The sequence below is a fragment of the Hydractinia symbiolongicarpus genome, chromosome 3 (assembly GCF_029227915.1).
Source record: "Hydractinia symbiolongicarpus strain clone_291-10 chromosome 3, HSymV2.1, whole genome shotgun sequence".
Taxonomy (NCBI): Eukaryota; Metazoa; Cnidaria; class Hydrozoa; order Anthoathecata; family Hydractiniidae; genus Hydractinia; species Hydractinia symbiolongicarpus.
In genome coordinates this window covers 20,409,093-20,431,763 of record NC_079877.1, presented here as the reverse complement: position 1 = coordinate 20,431,763, position 22,671 = coordinate 20,409,093, and the positions used below count along the sequence as shown (strand labels likewise).

Genomic DNA, 22,671 nt, shown 5'->3' with positions numbered 1-22,671 from the left:
TCTTGAAACAAGAAATTCGGCCGATACATTGCCTGTTTGCGTTGGTAACTCCCCTACATTTCGTTGAAAACTAGCAAAACAATTACACGTCTGGCTACAAATTTTTGCTTCTTTTTTTTCGAAATTTGAATAATTATCGAGTTATCGATGAATGACTCATCAAACAAGGTAAATTCTTGGATTTATATAGTATGATGCATTATAACTTGAGAACGAATAATTTTTTTGAAAAGATGCAGTAAGACATTGCAAAGCTGAATAAGAGCAGTACAACAAGGTATTTTTAAACAAAAAAAGGTTTGTTGGGGGGGGTCTCCACTCCAGTTTTTTTTCAAGAATTTATCAATGTTTTAAAATATATAAAAATGTTTTTAAAAAAGGGACATGTTAGCGAGATATTTTGAATATACTGAACATGTGTCAAAAGGGTCTTACCGTATCCTTTTAATGCTCTAAATAATTACAAACATTATGATTTAAAAAAAATTTTAATTTTAGTTAAATAATCATTACAATGTATTGTGAACATCGTGAACCAACAGGAACATCACGAACCATCCTGACCATCGCAACCTAAAATGACACTTGTTTCCTTTTAATTTTTTGCTGATGGCCCCTTAACTTGGGATCTGCATGTCGGTTTGTAATCAAATGAGTAGACATATACTAGGGCCTATACAAGCATAACCAAAAAGATTTATTGCATATACCAAGAGACAGATCCTCAGTTATTGGGCTATTTGAGAAAATTAAGAGGCATGGGACGACCAAACGAGTGTCATTTTGGCAACAAAATTATGTTAATCAATTCACATCTATAATATCTATGCATTGATAATCATAATTTATACAGCATAATTAAATCTAAAATGCTTTATAAATGCTAATATCTTATAGCGAAAAGAGCTTTTTAACTTGTTTAAGACTTGTTAACCAACTTTTTAAGCTCTATTAAGTCAAACATCATTTTAACCCTCAGGTTCCCTTTAAATACTAATATTATATGAGTGTTTTGAGATTAAGTTGTTTTAAAGTGGGAGGTAAGCTTTATCTTCTGATCCAAATTTGCAAGAGATAATAAAGAAAATTTTACATAAAAATCTAAGTAAATTATGCAGTTGTTTGGACAGCTACATAATTTAATATTCAATGTTCATCACTTTGAAACACTATTTACGCAAACCTTTAAGGGACTGCATTGATTACTGTGCCATAAAAGTAATAAGAGTTAGTTTTTCTATTTCACATTTTAACACTTCAATAATTTTGTTTGCACAATCGATCCTGAATTATAAGAATTACAAAAAAAGTCAAAAATGTAAAGTAACAAAATTCCTTTGTTCCTATACATTGCGCAGGGGTTGCTGTTTTGGCGAGGGTGACATGCAATGTTCATGGCTGGGAATTTCAACCCAGATATCAAAAAGTTTAGGTCTAGTCATTAATTAAACTTTGTGGCTACTTGTGGAACAGACAATAATTTTATGTATATAAATTAAGTTATCGCAAATTGAACATCTAATAATTTATTGATTTTATTTATTGATCATGAAAGTTATTACTTAAAATAATATTCTGATATTGTCAAAGATTCTTTATATCTTTTACTTTTTTTTATTTTTCACTAGTGCAAAGGTGAATGACAATGGGACACAGATAAAACAAGTCTGCATTAATTGCACTTACAAGCAGAACAGGCAATATATCGTTGGCATTGTTTCATTTAAAAAAAATTTAAATTTTGAAACTATAATATGTTCCATATTAATCTAAATGAAAAAGCGAATTATTAGAACAACAAATTTACAGTACTAAGTTCAAATAACAAAATCGCTTTTAACTTTTTGTGGAACTAAGCTATAATCCCATTTCTCAGAATTAGCCGAGTCTTTGCGTGCGTGTAAGCAATCGCTCCCCCTTATTGATGGCCTGGCACTCGTACCCTTTTAATGACATTGAAAATGTATATTGGTAATTGCACAAAAATTATTTGAAAATTATTTTCGTATTATTTTTAGGGTAAACTAGTTTTAAAATGTTTTTACATTTTAATCACTGATTTAAAAATTCAGAATATTTGAATGAAATGAGGGCATTTAACAAGTATCCATATGAATGGAACTCAGTTAATGCATTTAACTATCGAATGATTGGTGTGGGACAGAGAAGTCAATTCCAAAACTTAGCCAATGCTTCCAAATCAATTGTTGAAAGGTTAACCCAAACTGATAGCTTGGATTTTCATGTTGGTTGTGTCAATGCTGTTAATTTCAATTCCACAGGAGATTTGATAGCATCTGGAAGCGATGATCTTCAGGTGGCAATATGGGATTGGTTGAAGTACACGAAAGAACCAAAAATGACATTTGACAGTGGTCATACCAGCAATGTTTTTCAGGTATTTTTTATCAACTTTTAAATGTACCAATTTTTGTATGTGTAACTTATTTTAGTAAATTCTAAACTTGTTGGTGCAGTTTGTGTTTAAAATAATTTTGTGAAAGATTGGTCAAAAGAAACAAGAAGTTGTTCTATTACCAGGTCACGCGTACACACTTTTTTTATAAAGACCATACATTTTGTGTTCAGCATGGATGTCCCTTAACTTCAACCTAAAGTTTCTGAAAATTTCTATGGCTTAACCCATATTTTATACCTGAATAATGTTTTCAGGGTGATTCCTGTCAATTCATCAATTTTGTTTTTACAAGTTTCTCCATGTTTTAGAAGTTATCTGTACTGCTTAATATTGCTTGAAATTGGGTTTTTTTATAGAAAGATGATTAGATGTTTTATTTATACTAAAGTGGATGGTCCAAAACGCTTGTTCACTTTGTAGATGTACTTGTTTTCTGAGATTGCAGATTAAAATATTTTGCGAAATATGGCAACCCCCCTAATACAATCATGTTTTTACTACTTTATATTTAAATATGGCACCTTCAGTGATTTTGTAAGGAAAAGTTGCATAGTACAATCATGTAGCTAAAATGGAGTGACATTAAAGCTTTGCGTAATTTCTAATTCCTTCAGTCATAGTGAGAATCATCAGGCTTCAAGAACTAGAGCTGACAAAAACAAAACTTTACACTGTGCATCTCTAGAAACATGTTTGATGAATATGCCTCAAATGAGTAGTTTAGTACCTGAAAATAACTTTATTTTTTATGGATTTTTTTTTTTTTACTTGATGGCAACAATGTTGGGTACAGTTATCAGATCAGTACAAATAGTAATAGTGGTTTCAATCTTTTTTACATGAGATATTTAAGCCAATATGCTGTTCTTAATGTTAGTCTGTTTGTTTTATATTGTTTTTCTGTCTGTACTCCTGTATTTCTAAATCTCTGGATCAGAGAAGTATGATCTTTCCAAATCAGCATTTTGTTGAAGAAATACATGCTTATGGTTGTAATTTTTGCAGGGAATATACCTCTATTTGTGCATCTTTTTTCAACGTTTTTGAAATATTGGGTTGTTTTTAAGGTGTTTCAATTAAATTCCACAAGCCTTTAACCCTGAATTACTTACAGTGTTTTAGCTAACCTTTATTTTGTTCATTAGATGGTCAATTCCCAATTGAAATACTAGTTGATTTTCGTGATTAAGCATAAATATTTTCTACTGACTAAATGATTTTTTTCTCTATCTATCTGGTATATTCGTTTTTTAAAACCTATACGTGACAATTTAAAAGTTTTAACTCAAAACCTTTTTCTTGAAAATCTCTCATTTATATAAGAGCAAAAGGATGGAAAATGATCAGGGAGTTGCTTGTCCAGATTTTTTTCACTAAGACAAAGTGATGTATTACATTATTAAGTACTAGTCAATAAGGCCCAGGGAGAAATCCACTGAGGCAGGTTGAAAACAAAAAGAGGCGTCAGTTGAATTTTCATGACGTCAGCAACCTATACACAAAAAAAAATTTAGAACCTTGTTTTAACGTTGCCTCTATTGTGTAGAGCTTAAAGTGCTGATCAAGAAAATGTATCTGATCATGTGCTTTTGATGAATGGTTAATGAGATATAAGGGTTTAAACTATTTGCTGACGTCAGCAAAGAGACCTGCCAAAACACAAAAAATTTTTTAGAAACTTTTATACCTGTTGCCTTCATGGTATAGATGTTGAAATGCTGATCAAGAAAATGTAAAGGATCATGTATCTTTGACAAACGGTTCCAGGCCTCATCAGGAATGGCGTGCGATCGCACGCGCACGAGCCCACACACGCCATGTTTAAATGTTCCCATGCGATCTTCGTACGCCAAAAAAAAAACACTAAATGCCTCAGGCGTGTGCTAATTGCACACCAAAATAAATAATATTCTGTTCAATGAAGGTGTAGGGGAATAATATACGTAGGGAAGCATGATTTAATTTGTCTATTTTTTTAATTTTCTATTTTTGTCTAAGTTTACTTTTATTCCTCAATTGACATGAATGATTAATGTGAATAATTGGATTGGAATTTGTGTGGCAAAGCAAAAAAAACAGGTACCTTGCTATTTAGAGCAGGTGTTACATTGGTTTTTAATTCAATACTTTTTCCACCTCGACGTATGGTTGATGTTCGATGTTCGAAATTCAGTATTCGAAATTGTGAAGTGAAGTTGCTAACAACATTTGCTTTCGACAAACTCAAGCAGCAAGATAATAACGGAGTAACGAAAGATCTTTCAAAATGTTTACGTTGGGGCCACAATAAGGTGAAAGGGTGTAAAACAAGTGAAGTATCTGGTAGAACGTGTGTAATTGAGATTTGGTGTAAACTGTGCGCAAAACATAAGGAGAAAATTTCAAAGGGATTAAAAGGTGCTGCTGTAAAGGCTGGACGGGCGTTTACAGAAAAAACAAATGTAGGTACCAAGCATAATGTAAGTACATGATCACCCTCAGCGTGATGTTGTTTTAATGTTTCGTAATGTCGTTTGAGTGGACTTTTCTGATTTTTTTATCACTTCGTGTACTTTCAAGGTTAATCATCACTTGCTGGAGAGCTTCACAAATTGGCCATGGATTTAAAAAAAGAAGAGAATGGTGGCACTTCAGGAGAACAAACTGGATAAGGAACAAAACGGAAATTAACTTTTGAAAGTTCAATTAATACCTCAGCACGTGATTGTTATAAAAAGCTTCTACGCACTACGTGGAACTTAACATCAACCCCATCAATGCCCCATAAACATTTCAGCGTTCTTGTGAAATGTCAAAGAGAAAATGGTGTTCATTTAGTGCAAGGCCCAGGGTCCCGTAATATAGAATGCAAAATTTATTCGTTTTCCTATCTGATGAAAGAGGAATGGATAGCCGTGGTATCGAGGTTGTGATTTCTTTAACTCTTGCATTTCCAAATTGTCCAATCTACGAAAAGAATCACAAAACACAGGAAACAGTATTTCTATCTAATATTACTAGTATTACTATCATATATCATTTTGTGTATTTTCAGCACGCAAATTCATCCATACTATTGCTGACGTGATCCGTGAAAAGGTGGCGGCTGTTATTGCTGTCCTATCTGATGGTTCTCAAGCCAGTAAAACTGGAAATGAGAAAGAGCTGGTACTGGTATCATCATCATCATCATTATTCTCGGCTTAACGTCCGTTTTCCATGCTAGCATGGGTTGGACGGGGTATATTAATGACCCTCTTCCAATATGATCTAGACTGTGTTAGATCTAAACTCAACTTCCTCTGTATCAAGTCTGTCCTTATAACCTCCTGCCAAGTCTTTCTCAGTCTGCCTCTGGGCTTTGACCCAGGAACTATCAAGTCTCTACACTTTCTTACCCAATTATCCTCCTCCATTCTTTCCAAGTGCCCCAGCCAATTCAATCTTCTTATCTGGATAACATCTTTAATTCTACAGAGACTTAGCCTGCTTCTTAGCTCATCTGAACTCTTTCGGTCTCTCAGACTGGCGTTACACATCCACCTAACCATTTTCATATCATTCCTTTCTAAACGATCAAGATCTTCCTGCTTCATTGCCCATGTCTCACTACCGCACAACATAAAACTTCTTACACAGGCCTCATACAACCTACCTTTTACCTCAATTGACAGGACTCTGCTAGTCAACAAAGGAAGTAACTCTCTGAACTTTTTCCAAGCAGAACCTATCCTGCAAGTAACACTTCTTCCAACACCCCCTTCACTGCCCAACATATCACCTAAGTAATATAGGTTCTCAACTATCTCTAACGAGCCACTGTTGTACATCATTAAAGCTGGAAATACTTCATTCTCTATAATCTCACCTTTGCAACGCTTGCATACAAACTGAATGTCAGCTCTTAACCTTCTACTAATACTACTACACTTCTTATGTACCCAATGCTTGCAAGTCTGAAAAAAAATTGAGTTACTGCCAATTATGTACTGCAAAAGAAGGGCTTCCTGCGTATTACGTGGTCTTTCTTCTCGAGATGGCAGATTTCGGTGGCTGAGATGCTGAAAGTCTGAAAGCGGGTTTAGACAGTGTATTTTAAAACAAAAACGTGCGATTAGCCGATTATCAGACGAAGCTCGTATCAGCGACGGCAGATGGAGCAAATGTGAATTTGGGTAATCTACCATGGTGCATTAACAATGATGGCTGAGAAGTGTCCTTGGCTTGTAGTGATCCACTGTGTGAATCACCGGCTTGAGCTTTTGTGTAGAGATACTATCAAAGATTAACCGAAATTTATTGAATGCAATTCCTTGTACAATACAATCTTCTAAAGCGATGAGAGTGAAACGGACTTGATAATTCGAGTAATGATAGTTCAAGTGATTGTTTGCACGATGACAACATTTTTTTTCTGACAACGAATAAGTTGTAAATTATTTATTTTCAAGGTCACTTGCTTGTTTTTAAGATTTATGCAGCAAGAATTTTTCTTGTGTTGTTTTGAAAATTATACAGAATGTACTAATGTTGTTTTACAGCAAGTTATACTTGCACTGTTTAGAAATTGATAGCAAGTTCTTCTCCTCCCACTTGAAATAATAAGAAAACCGAAAAATTATTTTTAGAAAAAGAAAGTGCTCTTTTAATGTTATATGCGCAGTCTTATAAGAAAATCTAAAGGTAAGTACAAAATCTTTATACAGACTAGAGTTTTTTTGATAATATTCAAAGTCTTTCTAAGCATTAAAATTATATATTTATATTCATAACAAAGGAGGGTGTTACGATAAGCGTATCCCACCCTGTTTATATTATTTTTCCTGAATGGTATTGACGGAAAGCCTTGCTGTGTTAAACATATATAATATTTACAATGGAGGAGGGTGTTACGACAAACATTTTCTGTCTTGTCTATTTTAATTTAAAACTAATAAATCGTCATTAAAATTTTAGACTTTCGTTTAACCACGTAACTATTTTTATAATTACTAAGTTGGAATCTAATATTTTTTGCTTGCAGCTCTTTTTTGTTTGAGTTAGAAAAATTTATAGGTGATGTTTTATAGACTTTATCAAAGAAAATTGTGATGAATATAATCCACTTGGCAAAAGTCACACACAGACAGACAGAAGCTACGTATTATTATAGAGACTAGTCGATAAGGCCCGTGGAGAAATCCACTTAGGCAGAAGGTCAACGGAAAAATAGATTGTTTAAGGTGTTTTAAGCATTGCATATACAAAAAGAAATTGGTAAAATTTAGTTTATCCGTTGCCTGTGATGTTTAGAAGTTAGAACGCTGATTAAAATAATGTAAAGGATCATATGTTTTCGACGAACGCATAAGGAGATATATGGGTTTAAAAAATTTTGATGACGCCAGCAAAGTCCCCAAAAAGTCCCCAAAAAAATTTTTTTTATCGTATAGATCTTGAAACGCTGGTCAAGAAAATGTATAACATGATGTGCTTTTGACAAACTGTTGCAGAGATATTGAGGTTAATAGGTGTTTTGATGACATCATCAACCTGTCCATTTTGAAACAGATTTTGGGATCCAGTTGTGGGAAACTTACCCAAATTAGTCCCAGGTGGTCCCTAGTTACCCATGCGGTAAAAAATCATTGACATCACCACCTCGTTTCCACGTTATTTGGCCTCAAAGTTTTAAGTGCACTGTAATGGCTTCATTAATAGAAAGATTAACACATTAGACTTTTTAGGCAATACCAAAAGGTATCCACTTTGGCGGTCACAGACAGACGGAACTGGCAATAATTATATAGACTAGTCCATAAGGCCTGTAGAGAAATCAACTTGGGCAGAAGGACAATAAAAAATAGGTTGTTTTAGATTTTTTGCTGACGTCAAAGGGCAGATACAAAAAGAATTGGCGAAGTTTTGTTTATTTGTTGCCTGTAATGTGTAGAGGTTAAAACGCTGATCAAATTAATGTATAGGATCATATGTTTTTGACAAACGCCGAAGGAGATATAAGGTTTTAAAGATGTTGCTGACATCAGCAATGGCTCGTCAAAACCCCCAAAAATTTTTTAAGGAAATTTCTATAGCCGTTGCCTTCATCGTATATATAGATATTGAAACGATCATCAAGAAAATGTATAGGATCATGTACTTTTGACAAAGGGTTCCAAAGATATTAGGGTTTGAAGGTTTTTTTGATGACATCATTAACCCGTCTATTCCGAAACGGATTCGGGGGCGCCAGATTTTGGAAAATTACCCAAATTGGTCCTAGGTGGTCCCTAGTTACCCACGCGGTAAAAAATGATTGACGTCACCACTTCGTTTCCAAGTTATTTAGCCTCAAAGTTTTAGGTGCACTGTAATGGCTTCATTAATTTAATATAGGATATTGACGTTAAAGTAGTGTTATTGACGTGGCGACGTAACGTCAGAAAATTTAGCAAATTAGACATGCATTTTTCGGCAACATCAAAGCAAAATGAAAGTTCCACTTTGCCTGTTACAGACACACAAACACAAAGACACACTCTCCGTATTATTATATAAGATTGCCTCTATTGTGTAAAGCTTTAACTGCTGATCAAGAAAATGCATATTATCATGGGTTTCTGATGAGCGCTTAATGAGATATAAGGGTTAAAACATTTTGCTGACGTCAGCAAAGACCTGCAAAAAGACAAAAAAAATTTTAGACGCTGATCAAGAAAATGTATAGGATTATGCATCTTTGACAAACGGTTGCAGAGATATTAGGGTTTGAAGATTTTTTTGATGACGTCATCAACCCGTCCATTCGGAAACGGATTTTGGGACCCAGGTTTGGGAAACTTACCCAAATTGGTCCTAGGTAGTCCCTGACAGACAGACAGAACTGGCGTATTATTATAGAGACTAGTCGATAAGGCGTCATTTAAATTTTGCTGACATCAGCAGAGACCTGTGAAAACACAAAAAAAAATTTTCAGAAATATGTATACCTGTTGCCTTCATCGTATAGATCTTGAAACGCTGATCAAGAAAATGTATATGATTATGTACTTTTGACAAATGGATGCAGAGATATTAGGGTTTAAAAGTTTTTGATGACATCATTAACCCGTCCATTCCGAAACGGATTCGGTGACCCAGGTTTGGAAAACTTACCCAAATTGGTCTCAGGTAGTCCCTAGTTACCCACGCTGGAAATGACGTCAGTTAATTCAACCCGTTTCTAAGTTATTTAGCCTTAAATTTAAAAGTGGAATGCAATGGCTTCACTAATCTTAATATACTTTTCTTTGACGTCAATATTGCTTTAACGTTAGAGTTTGCTAATTTACAGAAGAAATTTATAGACGATGTTTTATAGACTTTATCAAAGAAATTTTATCCACTTTGCAAAAGTCACAGACAGACAGACAGAACTGGCGTAAGATGTTTCTATAAAATATTCTCCCATATCTCTAAGAACGCCTTCACATCCTCTTTTTTATTCAATAGCTCCTTAGCGTTTTTTTATTTTGATTGTCTCTTTAAATTTTCTTTTTTTTAAAGTCTCCTTTTCTTAACACTTTTACTTCTTTAACAGTGAATCTATGTTGCAATTCTTTGATATGTTGAGATAATCTTTCACTCATATCGCATCTTCAGGTGTTTCTAATTTTCGTTCTGTTTTTTCAATGTAGGTCGATGCACAACCCCAACTTCTTCTGTTGCTTCTGTAACATCATGCACTCTCTTTGTTATGATTCTTCAGGGATTTCCCCTTTGTGTGTATCACTTTCACATTTATTTGCCAATTCCTGCAATGTTTTATGAGACATCCTGTTCACAGGGTAAAAACAATGTAATCGAGTTGTCGTCATCAATATTCTTCGGCATTAGGTTTATGACTTCATTCATTGTTTTCTTAACAAGAAAGAATGCACCTATAATGGAGGAAAATGATCAAACAGCATATCTATCTACCATAGATGCAAGCACTATACGTCAGTCACCGTCTCCACTGAAAAAAAACACAGTAAAATGGTTGACCAAAGTGTGCCATTAACTGCTTGTACAACAGTCGAGGAAGATCTACTCTAATTTATTGATAACAAGGGACGACGCAGGATGGAAAACTTTTACCAAAACTTACAGGAAAACAGTGGATCATAACAATAAATCAGGAAAGGAAAAAAAAAGTTGCTAATTTTCTGAGGAACTAAAAAATGTTTACAGTTATCAACCAATTGTCAAGCCCCTGTAACTATTAGTTCGTTGGGTATTGTTCAAAGAACAATTAAGTGGATGAGGAAGAAGTTATGGAAGCGAAAGCAAACGGGAAGAGGCATATGTGGAAGTCAGCTAGGTCAGAAAAGAATATTTTTCACGCTGGTGATTTTAACAAGCTTGAGTCGAGGGAACAACATTTTAATAAATGCACTTGTTTTTTCTATGATGTTACTGTTCTGGATGTGATATATTTATATTTTTCTTGGTAGAATCGAGAGCGTTGATACATTTATAAGGTTTCATTATGAATGTTATGTTGATATTAATATGTTGTCTCCATAATATAGACTGTAAACAATAGTGAATGTTCTTGTTGGGGCCTCAAGTGGTTGTGCAGTTGTGTTGATATCCAGTTGTGTTGTTGTGTTACGGATCAAGTTGTGTTGTTGTGTTCCTGCTGGTCGTGTTTGTGATGCCGCTGAGTAATCAAGTGAGACAATCAAAGTAAGTCATTATTGTTACTTAACAAATAGTAGCAGAGAAATAATAGCTTCAAGAAAAGATTACAAAGCCACGCCAATGTTAAGTGATGACATTTCATATGAAAACTGGAAAAAGGAGATAAAAATTTGGCAAATTTTTACAAATGTTGATAAAAATAAACAGGCTGCTGCTATTTTTCTTATACTTGAAGGTAAAGCTAGAGATGCAGTTCTTGAAATGAACATTGAGACTCTTAATGCAGATAATGGTGTTGATAAAGTAATAGAAATTCTTGACAGCTTATTTAAAAAAGACACGTTACACTTAGCTTTTACTAACTATGATAATTTTGAAAAATTTTGCAAAACTGAAGAAATGACAATGAAACAATATGTAATTGAGTTTGAATGCTTACACAACAAAGCTAAGCAATATGGCATGGAATTACCGGATGGAATTTTAGCATATAAACTTTTGGTAAACGCAAGACTATCTGAGCAACTATTACTGAACTCACATTTTCCGGAATGAAAAATCAACTGAAGAGGATCTTTGGTGATATAGTTCAACAAGATACAGTCAATGTAAATGATATTAAGTTAGAACCGACTTATCATGGCAGTCATCAGTATTTTATGTAACATTGTATACAGAGGTAATGGATGTATTTATGAGTGAAACATTGAGCGCTGCTGTTCTGGATTCAGGCTGTTCAAAAACTGTTTGTGGAGAAAGTTGGCTGAAAGAATATTTAGAGACATTGAATGATAATGAACTTAATCATGTCACAGAGTCACAAAGTAATACAATATTTAAGTTTGGAGATGGAAATGAAATGAGATCTATTAAACAAATGAAATTGCCAGCCAGAATTGGAGATACTAATATCAATATTGTAACAGATGTTGTGAAAGGAGATTTGCCACTACTTTTTAGTAAAGATGCCATGAAGAAAGCAGGCACAAAAATTGATTTTTCAAAGGACACAATAGAAATTCTGGGAATGAAGCAAAAGGTGTTTCTCACATCCTCAGGACACTATTGTATCCCTTTAGGCAAAAGAAAATTTGAATTTGATGATATTTCAAGTGTGGATGCAGAAGATATAGTTCTGTATTCAAAGAGTTTCGCTATGAAAAATGAAACCGAAAGATTAAAAGACATTGTTAAACTTCATAAACAATTTAGTCATCCGCCACCAGAACGTTTAAAGAAGTTACCTCGGGATGCAGGTGTTGAGGATAAGAAGTTACATACATTGATTGACCATATATCACAGAAATGCGAGACATGTTTCAAGTACAAGAAACTATCCCCAAGACCTATGGTGGGTTTGCGTATGTCCAATGACTTTAATGACTGTAGCAATGGACCTAAAAGAGTGGACAGATGGCAATACAAAAACATGGTTTTTACATTTAATTGATACTTTTACAAAGTATAGTGCTGCTACTGTCATACATAGCAAACGAAAAGAAGTGATTGTCAAAAAGATATTTGAAATCTGGATAGGAACATTTGGCTGTGCAGGGAAGTTCATGGTTGACAATGGAGGGGAGTTCCATAACAGTGAATTCATTGATTTCTGTGAAAAATTTAACATTAGGATTGTAACCACTGCTGCAGAGAGTCCATGGAGTAACGGAATAGTTGAAAGGCATAATGCTATCATTGGAGAGACTGTTCGAAAAATTATGAATGATCAAAACTGTGAGTTAGAAGTGGCTTTAAGTTGGGCAATTAGTGCAAAGAACTCACTTGCAAATTACAATGGCTACAGTCCAAACCAATTACTTTTTGGCAAGAACCCCAATATACCATGCATATTGACAAATAAGCCACCTGCAATGGGAAGTAAAACTGCTAGTCAAGTAGTAGCGAAAAATTTAAATGCTATGCATGCAGCAAGACGGGCATATATCGAAAACGAGTCATCAGAAAAGATACGACGAGCTTTGAGACATCAAATTAGACCTTCTGGAAATGTGAAATATATGAATGGCGATAAAGTCTATTATCGGAGAAAAGACGACAAACATTGGCATGGCCCAGGTACAGTTATAGGTTTTGAAAGTCAGCAAGTTTTGGTAAAACATGGAAGTCGATACATTCGTGTGCATCCATGTAATTTAATGCATGAGAAAGGTCAAGAGAGAATAGTTTCTGATGACACACCGAAACCTGAAACAAACACAGAACAGTTTATGAAACATCTTGCACCAGAAGATGATGATGTATACAGTGAAAATGATGAGGATGATGTAGATGCTTGTTACACTAGAAGAGGACAATGTATACTTTGAAGATACTGAAAATACTATTGAAGAAGAAGAAATGAGGAGAAATGATGATCACTTTGATAGTATAAATCCTATTGATGAAGTAAGCAAATTAGAAAATGTGGAACACAATAAAGATGTAAGCGAACAGCGGAATGTCAATGCTAACAATAAAAATGATGATGCTGACATCCTAATTTAGGAGTGTTGATATGTTATTAAACAAATTTCGATTAGAGCAAGAAGATTTGTCTTCTGCTAATAAGCTCCAGAGCGCTTCTTCCAAAATCCATTCACTGATAAAAATCTTGTTAAATTTTCTTTTATCTTTTTTGAAGACTTGATGTATTTAAACGTCCTCTATTAATGTTATTTTACATGTAGAAACTTACATTTTTCTGAACGCACATTTTATGTAGAGATTTTAAACATTTTGATTGGCTAAAAACCTTTCGATTAATCAAAAAAGTTGAACCGGTCCGACTTTTTAAAAATCGAATTTGACAAGTCTGAGCATGCCGAAAGCATACGGTTTTTACATGATATACGATCTAACTAATCGAATTCGACAAATCGAATTTGATTAGTTGGATCACCGCCTTAACTCAAACACTATCCATTGTAAATGAGATAAACACAATTGAAAGCTCTGCAAGTCTTATGAGTGCTTCTTTATTGTATTTGGTTTTGAAGGTCTTTTCCGTAACTCTCTTTTCAACTTCATTTATTATTTCTTGTTTATGAAATGAGGGATACACTAACAACTTGCAATTTTTTTAATATACTGAATCCCTTGTGTTAATTAAGTCTCACTTTTATTGGGTTTTTTTCGTGGCCTGTCAATGTAGGACGTGTTACTGGGGTAGTTGGAGTTATCTCTTTTTATCCTTTCATTTGTTCTATCTTATTTTTTCTTTCATGTCGCAGCTTTGCAAGTTCCTTATTTATATAAGTTTTTTTTACTTTATGTTGTATTTCTTTAACACGCTATACCATTTTTATTTGACAACTCGTCTCAACTTTTTCACATTTTTACTTTCAATACCTTTTTACTTTTACTTTTACTTTCAGTGTATGAGGGGGTGGTTGTTTTACCGCCCCAATAAAATCAGGGAAGAAAAAACACTATGACTATGAAACTTGACACAGTAACTAAGAAAAATAGTAGAAGTGATTTAACAATTATTACTTTAATGTCATGGACCCTAAATTCGCGAAATTTTTCAAAAATCGACCTCAACAATTCTCAATGGGCAAAACGTTTGTTTGTCCGGATGGGATACTCAAGACGAAAAGCCACAACAGCTAAATTACAATTACTGTCAGGCGTAAAAGAAGAAGTTCAGCTTCTTTTTCATCACCAAATCTTTGCAAATATCAAGACCGGTAACATTCCAGAATCACTCCGTTTTGAACTTTGATCAAACTCCTATCAAATACGTACCAGTAGCTAGCAAAACGCTAGCCAAACGGAATTCTAAGCAAGTAACGATCAAAAGGTCGATCCAATGACAAGAGAGCGATCACTGCTACTTTCACCATTACACTTGACGGAAAGTTCTTGGGCTTGGGTATGCAACTTATATATGGTGGAAAAACCAATCAAAGCTTGCCACGTTTCAAATTCCCACAAAACTTTTCTTTGAGTGTAAATAAAAAACATTATAGCAACGAGCAAGAGTCGCTTAAGCTTATCGACGAAATTATCGTGCCGTACGTCAATAAAGAACGAAACCGAATGCAACGACCAGATCAAAAAGCCCTTGTGATTTTTGATGTTTTCCGGGGTACTGACAAGGTATTGAAGAAATTTAAAGAAAACCACATTGTAACCGTTTTTGTCCTATCCAACATGACAGCATTGTTTCAGCCTCTAGATCTCACTGCCAATGCCTATGCAAAGAAGTTCTTAATAAAGAAGTTCAACAACTGGTATATGAGTGAGATCTCTAACCAATTAGATGCTGGCAAACAAATTGAAGAAATTGAAGTCAAACTTCAGCTAACGAAGCTCAAACCACTTTACGCTGAATGGTTAACAGATCTATACAACAACATGACGAAACCCGAATGTAAAGAAGTAATAATGAATGGATGGAAAGCTGCTGGAATTTTGGAGGCAATTGAAGATGAGATATACTTACACTGAGGTGGCAATCGAAACATCTTCGATCTTTTTTATTCCATCGAGGAAGAAGATTGTTGTAGATGTATATGTCCTCTAATCTTTTTATTTTACGAAAGAAAAGCTTCTCATTGTTTGTAATACTGATCTTTATTTAAAAATCCTTTCCTTTTAACATTCAATTATTTGGTAAGATCTGCGCTTGTTAATCAATTCTAAAAGCTTTCTCAAAAAAAATTTTAGACTTTTTTTTTCCTTAAAATAGCTATCAACCCGCGAAAATTTTTTTTTGACCAATTCGCGAAAATTAATAAAGTACAAAAAATTTCGCGAATTGCGCGAAAATTTCTGACAATAAAGTAATGCTTATGTGATTATTTTTTTCTGACATCACCATTTTCTCCAAAAAACCTAGCTTTTTTCTCTCTTTTTTTAGATTTATTTATCTTTTCACTTTATATTTGCCTAAATATGTCAAAGATGAGTATATATTTATATCAGAAAACATTTTTAAAGAATGCCATAAAATAAATTAGCAGCTCCAAGAAAAAATCATACTTTGTTTTAATAATGGAATGTAAAGGTCTTAAACTTTTTAGCCTATACCTATCTAGAACACAATTTATTGAAAATAAACCGAGCACCTTCCGAAAATAGGGTTAAATTTTGATTGTAAAGTGAATAACTTCAATTTGAATGTTATGAATATTATGTTAGTGTATAATCAAATAATTTAAAAATAAAGAAGTCTTACTATTTTAAATCACACTTTCAGGTAGTTTGGTTTGTGTTTAGACCAAATTTATGCCAAATACATGCAACTCAACCATCGTGACATGTGGAAGAGATGGTCAGGTATATAATATTTTTTTTCTTAGTGTAAACTGTATGTTTGCAAAATTAGAAAAAAATTAAAAGGCAGCATTTGAATGTTAATTCTTGTTTTCTCAAATTGGTGCTTTCTTTATGTATATGACAACAAGGTAGATTTTACTCTACCTAACTACCTTAAATCATTCACCTTTAGCAGGGTGGCCACACCTGAAATAGAGTCAAAATATAGATTTCTCCTAAAATCTCTGAAAATTTTTTTTCTTGACACAATTTTTCACATATATATTTATTTTTACTAATAAATGCTATATCATCATATTGTTAGGTTCGTGTTGGTTTCTTAACAAGTAGCGATTCCCTACAAATGACAAAACGAGTGGCACAGCATAAACAATCAGCACATAAGGTACATGTGATTTTCTATTGAACTTTGTTTTTCTAATGGGTTGCTGTATTTGTTACCTACTTGCTTCTCTTCTTAATTCCAGCTCTCCATTGAACCAGGTTCTCCAAATCTGTTAAAAACAGCTGGAGAAGATGCTGTGATATATAATATTGATTTGCGTGAACCTAAACCAACCAAGTGCGTTTAACTCTTTTTGTTAATTTTTTTTACTTTTTACAATTTTTTTGTCAATATTTTCCCACACTCTTTTGTAGGTTGTTAACTTTGTACAATGATAAGAGGCGTAAAGTCGCATTATATGGTATAAATATTAACCCAAATAATCCGTTGGAATTTGCTGTGGCAGGGCGAGATCCATGGGCCAGGTATAAAATGATTAAAAACTTTCTCATTAAAAAATGTTTAAAGCTCACCTCCTGCGAAAAAACAAGTTGAAGTCGTCTTTTTATTTATTTTTGACAAATCTTGATCTGTTATGTTAAATTATGACATCAATTTAATGCTGAGCAAAAAGATTCATGTAGGAATTTTAGTTGGGATGGCTAAGCGTTTTTATTTATGTCAATATGTTCAAAATATCAAACTCAATGGGTTAAAAACATATTACAAACACATGCCTTGGTAACTATTAATAGCGTTGTTTTGCTAATCAAAGTTCGCAACAGAACTAAAAGGCAAATAGACTTGTAGGTGACATTTGAAAAACGATTCCTTTAATTAATTGAAGTTGTTAACATAACAATTCACATCAACTGATTAACTAATGTCAACCAAAATATTTATGTATATTGTTGAAGTAGCTTAGGAAATCCGTAACATTTCACATTGCATGTATCTGAAAGGAGTTAAAAAAATTTAATTTATTGATTTTCTAATTTTCTCATTTGCAGGATATATGATGTGAGAAAGATAAATGCTGTAAGTTGCTGCCATTTTAGCAACTATATTAAGTTTAAGTCACAGATTAGTAATGGCTTGTTTGTAGTATAATTATAAAAAATCATTTTTAAAACCATTTACAATCTATTATTATTATTGTTATGCCAGTTTTGTCTGTCTGTTACTGGCAAGGTGTCTACAATTTTCTACAAAGATACTATAAAACATCCTCTATAATATTGCTTGGTGAATCTTTTGTTATTTATTAGCTCTTCAAATTTTGCCACAGAGAATTCTATTGAAAAAGTACAGTAAACCATTTGACAAAAAATATTTTTTAATATATACTGTTAATTTCGTTTGATTTCTCCACTATCCAGTGTTAATCATTTAGTTTTGCTATACTTTAGTTGTGATAAGTGGATTTTTTATGCGTTGTACAACAAATAATTATTACCTATTTTTTTTTAAACAAATTCAAAGAAATATTGTTCCTACCGTTAGAATTTTTATGATTTTTTCAATTTTTTTCTTCAATTTTTTTGATCAATTTTTGGATTCACAAATGTTGCTTCCATTAAATTATCTGGGAACACAAATATTCACTTAAGACCCCACCTCCACCATAACCACCACAACCACCACCATAACCACCATAACCAGCACCACCCAACAACAACAACAATCACTACCACCTGACCCCATATTAAAAAAGATGCATCTCTTCTTTAATTATTAGTAATTCAGATTGAAAGGAATTTTCATTGTAAATGTAGGTTTTGGTTTTTTCCTTATGAATACCAAATATTTAAGTAAGTAAAGGCGGTTCTAATTCTAGAAAGAGTTTATGTCAATTTTTTACAATAAGCTCCTTATTTTCACGAAATATATCTAAAACGTCATATTTGCTTTTATATTACCCCTGAAACTATAATTTTAAAAAAACCCTGTTTGCATTAGAAAGTGCTAAATCAGCTCCTTGTGTTTAAAAAAACTTCGTGTATTGTAATCTGGAGGCTGATGTAATGTAAGTGTTATTTATCAGCGAAAGCGTTTAATTGTTGCATAACAATAATATCTTTATGTTCAATATGTTATATTTTGTGTTAATTACTTAGGATTGTGAGGGGTTTCTGAAAAAGTTTTCACCAGATCAATTGCAGGTATTATTTTTTATGTTCAGCAGCCTCATTTTGCAGGTCGTCGAAGTATACAGTAAAGTGTCGTTGTTATTTTCAGGAAAAAGATAGTGTGTTTGCTGCAAACGTAACATGTCTCATGTACAACTATAATGGCTCAGGTATACTCTAATAAGATTCCTTCCGTTCTTAGCAACCTTCCTCTTAAAGATGGTTCTTTTAAAAAAAGCTGTCTACTCTTAAACTTTTTTCAGTAATAAGCGCCTAAATACACTAACCCTAACCCGAAACACTAAAGATTTTTATCCACATATATGTAAAAATCAAAATCAGTACAAAGAATCACCAAATTGTCCTAATGGATGACATGATAACATATTTTAATTATTTATTAGTCACACACTGTGAAATGACCTATGAATTAGGGTTGTTCCGTATTTCTTTCCGTCTGTACGTACATTACAGCTCTTCTCTGGATCCGCTCATTAGTTTTTTCTGATTTTTGCACAATGTTACTTTTTACTTATCAATAAATGCTAGAAAGTAACGATTTTGAATTTTCAAAAAAATCATAATAGTGGCATTTTTGGAAAAATGTTTATTGAAAAAGTATTACCATTAGTTAAAATATGCTTTTTCACGTTCTCTCAAAAAATTTTTTTTTTCCTTTTTATAGATAAACTAAAACCTGAGAACAGATGATTATTTCAAATTTCAGTTGATTTTATGTTTGAGAAAAGTTATGCTGTTAAGCAACATGCCTTAACTCCAAATCTAAAAATTTTCATTATTGTATTGTTTATGCTCCTGTTTCATATCCGTGTGTGATCATTAGGATGTAAACTTGTTTCTCTCAAAATTAAGCGCTTTTAATGAGTATCTCCAAAATATAACTAAAAAATAATACATGAAATAGGAAAATTAGTAGCTTCGTTAGCATTAATTTTATTTTAGAACTGCTGGTCAGTTACAACGATGATGATATTTACTTGTTTGATACAACTCAAAGGTATGTGCTAACAAAACGTAAGTGTTGTTAACTTATGTACTGTTCCTGCTTGAATGTAACTGAATAATGTTTTACTGTTTGGTTTCATGCTAGCACAGGTATATATATAAATACTGGTATATATTGGTATAAGTGCAACCGTTTGCTAATTATGTAATTAATGTGAGTAGTGATATGTATCAAATTTTTGTGATGCAGAAAATAAAAAAATGCTCAGATAAATGTGTTCATATTCAATTACTTTAATTTACCTAACCAGAAATAAATAGCAAACCATCAAGCAAGTTAAGTGTCTTTAAAAAGTTGAACACAATCAGTCACTGAAAACAAGATCAGCAGAAAGGCAAAATGTCATAATATGCTCCTCCACTTTAATCAAAGCTGCATAGACTAGGAAGCATTCTAATAATACTCAATGATTGTATTAGGGTAATATGAATATGAGTTGGACAGTGCAGCTATGTAAAGTTGAAATAATAAAGGTACCTTCTTATACCTTCTAAAATCCCCCTTTATAAGCTAAATTTCGAAATAAGGGAATTTCGAACTATAGATATGACACAAAAACAGACGCATTTTGTATAGATTTATATGTTGTTAATTTTCATAGTTCCGCATGCAGTCCTATCCATAAGTATAGTGGTCATAGAAATTCCGACACAGGTTGGTGAATATCATTTCTTGTAGGCGGATTGCAAAAGTAGTATATTATATTTTGCACGTTTTTCGTTTTAGTAAAAGGCGTCAATTTTTTTGGTCCTTGCAGCGAATACATCGTAAGTGGAAGTGATTGTGCTCATATTTTTATTTGGGACAAGAAGACGGAGCAGGTGGTGACGTTTTTGAAAGGCGATGACGTAGGCGTGGTATGTGTTGTTTTTGAAACGTATGGTGAATTCTACAACTTCTTTTGACATCGAAAAAAATAAATACAACGTAATGACAACGTTTCGGGTGTTCATACACTCATTTTCAATTCTTTTGACATGCTTGAGAAGACTAAAATCTAAGATAATCTGCTTAAATATTTTGATCATTATAGAGTTAAAAGTGTATCAACTGTTGTCTAAAATAGAAAACTAATTGCTTTCAGTTACCTAGCCCTCTTGAGAGGTAGGTTTTCACAAGAATGATTGAATTTTGCAGGTGAATGTTTTGGAGCCTCACCCAGATTGTTGTGTACTTGCTACGTCAGGGTTGGATCATGATATCAAAATATGGCAGCCACTTGGAAAGCCATTTGTCAACACAGAAGAGTTAAAAAAGGTATCTTATCGCTATTTTATAATTGGATTTTCGGAAATAAAGTCAACATTTTTTGTCTGGAACGTACTTCCAACTTACTCTTCCAACTTGCTCTTTTTTACCAACACCTTTAATGTTATTGCTGTTGTCATTATTGCTTTTGTTGGTGATCGTTGTTATTCGCCGATGTCGTTGTGTAGTTGTTGTCAGTGTTCTTGTCGTCGTTGATGCTTTCGTCGTTGTTGTCGTCGTCGCTGTCGTCGTCGTTGTTTTTGTTGTCGTCGTGGCTGCTGTCTTTACCGCTATAGTTATTTTTGTTGTTGATTGTCGTTGTCTTTGCTGGTCGTCGTCTAATGTTTATTTTGTCGAAAGCATGTTCTTTGATTAGTTGAACTAATCGTTATAATTTTATATTCTTAGCAAATTAAACGAAACGAACACGATCGCATTGAAGACAGGAATCGGAATCCTGACCCATTTGACAATCAGCTGATCTATATGATGATGCAACATTTGCAACGACAAAGAGTCCGTTTACACTTAAGCTTTTTAGTTTGGCTAAACTATATCCTATTCTTGCGATTATTGATGTAAATAGTGTTACGTCCAATCAAAAGCTTTTCCAACGACAATGTTTACGTTGGAACAGCCATTGGAATTAAGTTTTTGAATGCTACAACTATTTGTTGCGCTCAAAGCATATATACATATCATAAAGAGAACTCAGTAACACTTCATATACTGAGTTGCTTCCTGTTTTTTGTTTATTTATTTTGTTTTCATTTAGAGGAGAATATCAAGGAGAATGGCGAGAGAGGGTGGGGACGAGTTAAGCGACTCAACCACAGATTCCGATGGCGGAAGCGATGATAGACATCCAGAGTTTAATGCAGATGGTACGAACGACTCTGATGACGACTCCGATGATGATGATGATAATGATAATGATGATGATGATGATGATGAGGATGGACATAGTGAACATCGATGTGTCCAGTCTTAATATGCCAAATACGCCAAGTGTGTAATTTGCAAATAGTGATTTCCACTTCAAAAGTTTAAGGATAAGTGGAGTACCTGTAAAAAAAAAATTGAGCGATTTTAACTACTGTGCACGAAGCTGAATATTATTAAAATACAAAAAGGCAAGAACTTATTCAAAAACGTGGAAATACAACTTTAGCTAAAAGAAAACTTTTACGCTCTGAAATAAAATGGTATTATCCATATTTTCAAAAATTATTTATCGTGTTAAAAACTCTTCGAGTGCAGAAAACTTTAGTTTCAAACATAAAAGTTTCCGACCTCATTACTGAGAAAACACATGTCGCAACTTTAATTGCTTATGACTTAAGAAAAAAACATAAAAGCTGAAATTTGGAATAAGTCTCATCAATACTAAATATTTTTAGATATGGTAATTTTGACAAAATTTTATAGGGAGCATGCTTATTGAAATTTGTGACGTATTTTCCAGGAAAAATATATGTTGAAATCGTGTTTAATAGAAATATAACAGGTACGCACTTGATGTCCTCTGTAACGAACGCGCACGGTAGCTACAAACCGCCCGTTATAGTGGGCGTTGACTTTATATATTAATTTCAGTGTAAATAATATATTTAAGATTTGTGAATTAGAAATTCTTTCTTCGAGTTACTTTCTTTAGTTAGATAAATTTTTCAGTCTA

General features: G+C 33.3%; 1 protein-coding gene across 3 annotated transcripts; it reads left to right on the top strand.

Moving 5' to 3' along the window:
- Window positions 1-1,998: 1,998 nt before the first annotated feature.
- On the top strand, window positions 1,999-22,102 carry LOC130636164 (DDB1- and CUL4-associated factor 8-like). Of its 3 annotated transcripts, none has more exons than XM_057445790.1 (14): window positions 1,999-2,398; window positions 16,265-16,324; window positions 16,629-16,709; window positions 16,792-16,886; window positions 16,964-17,074; window positions 17,600-17,627; window positions 18,707-18,751; window positions 18,828-18,888; window positions 19,682-19,736; window positions 20,347-20,399; window positions 20,472-20,602; window positions 20,883-21,002; window positions 21,402-21,509; window positions 21,769-22,102. In XM_057445790.1, exons 1-14 carry the CDS (start codon window positions 2,087-2,089, stop codon window positions 21,982-21,984), a joined length of 1,476 nt encoding a protein of 491 aa, XP_057301773.1. In that variant the 5' UTR covers window positions 1,999-2,086; the 3' UTR covers window positions 21,985-22,102. The 3 variants fall into 3 exon arrangements, with proteins under 3 accessions (XP_057301773.1, XP_057301776.1, XP_057301774.1); XM_057445793.1 differs by having other exon boundaries at window positions 2,260-2,398; window positions 16,245-16,324; XM_057445791.1 differs by lacking the exon at window positions 1,999-2,398 and adding an exon at window positions 10,673-11,086 and having other exon boundaries at window positions 16,245-16,324.
- The last annotated feature ends 569 nt before the right edge of the window (window positions 22,103-22,671 follow it).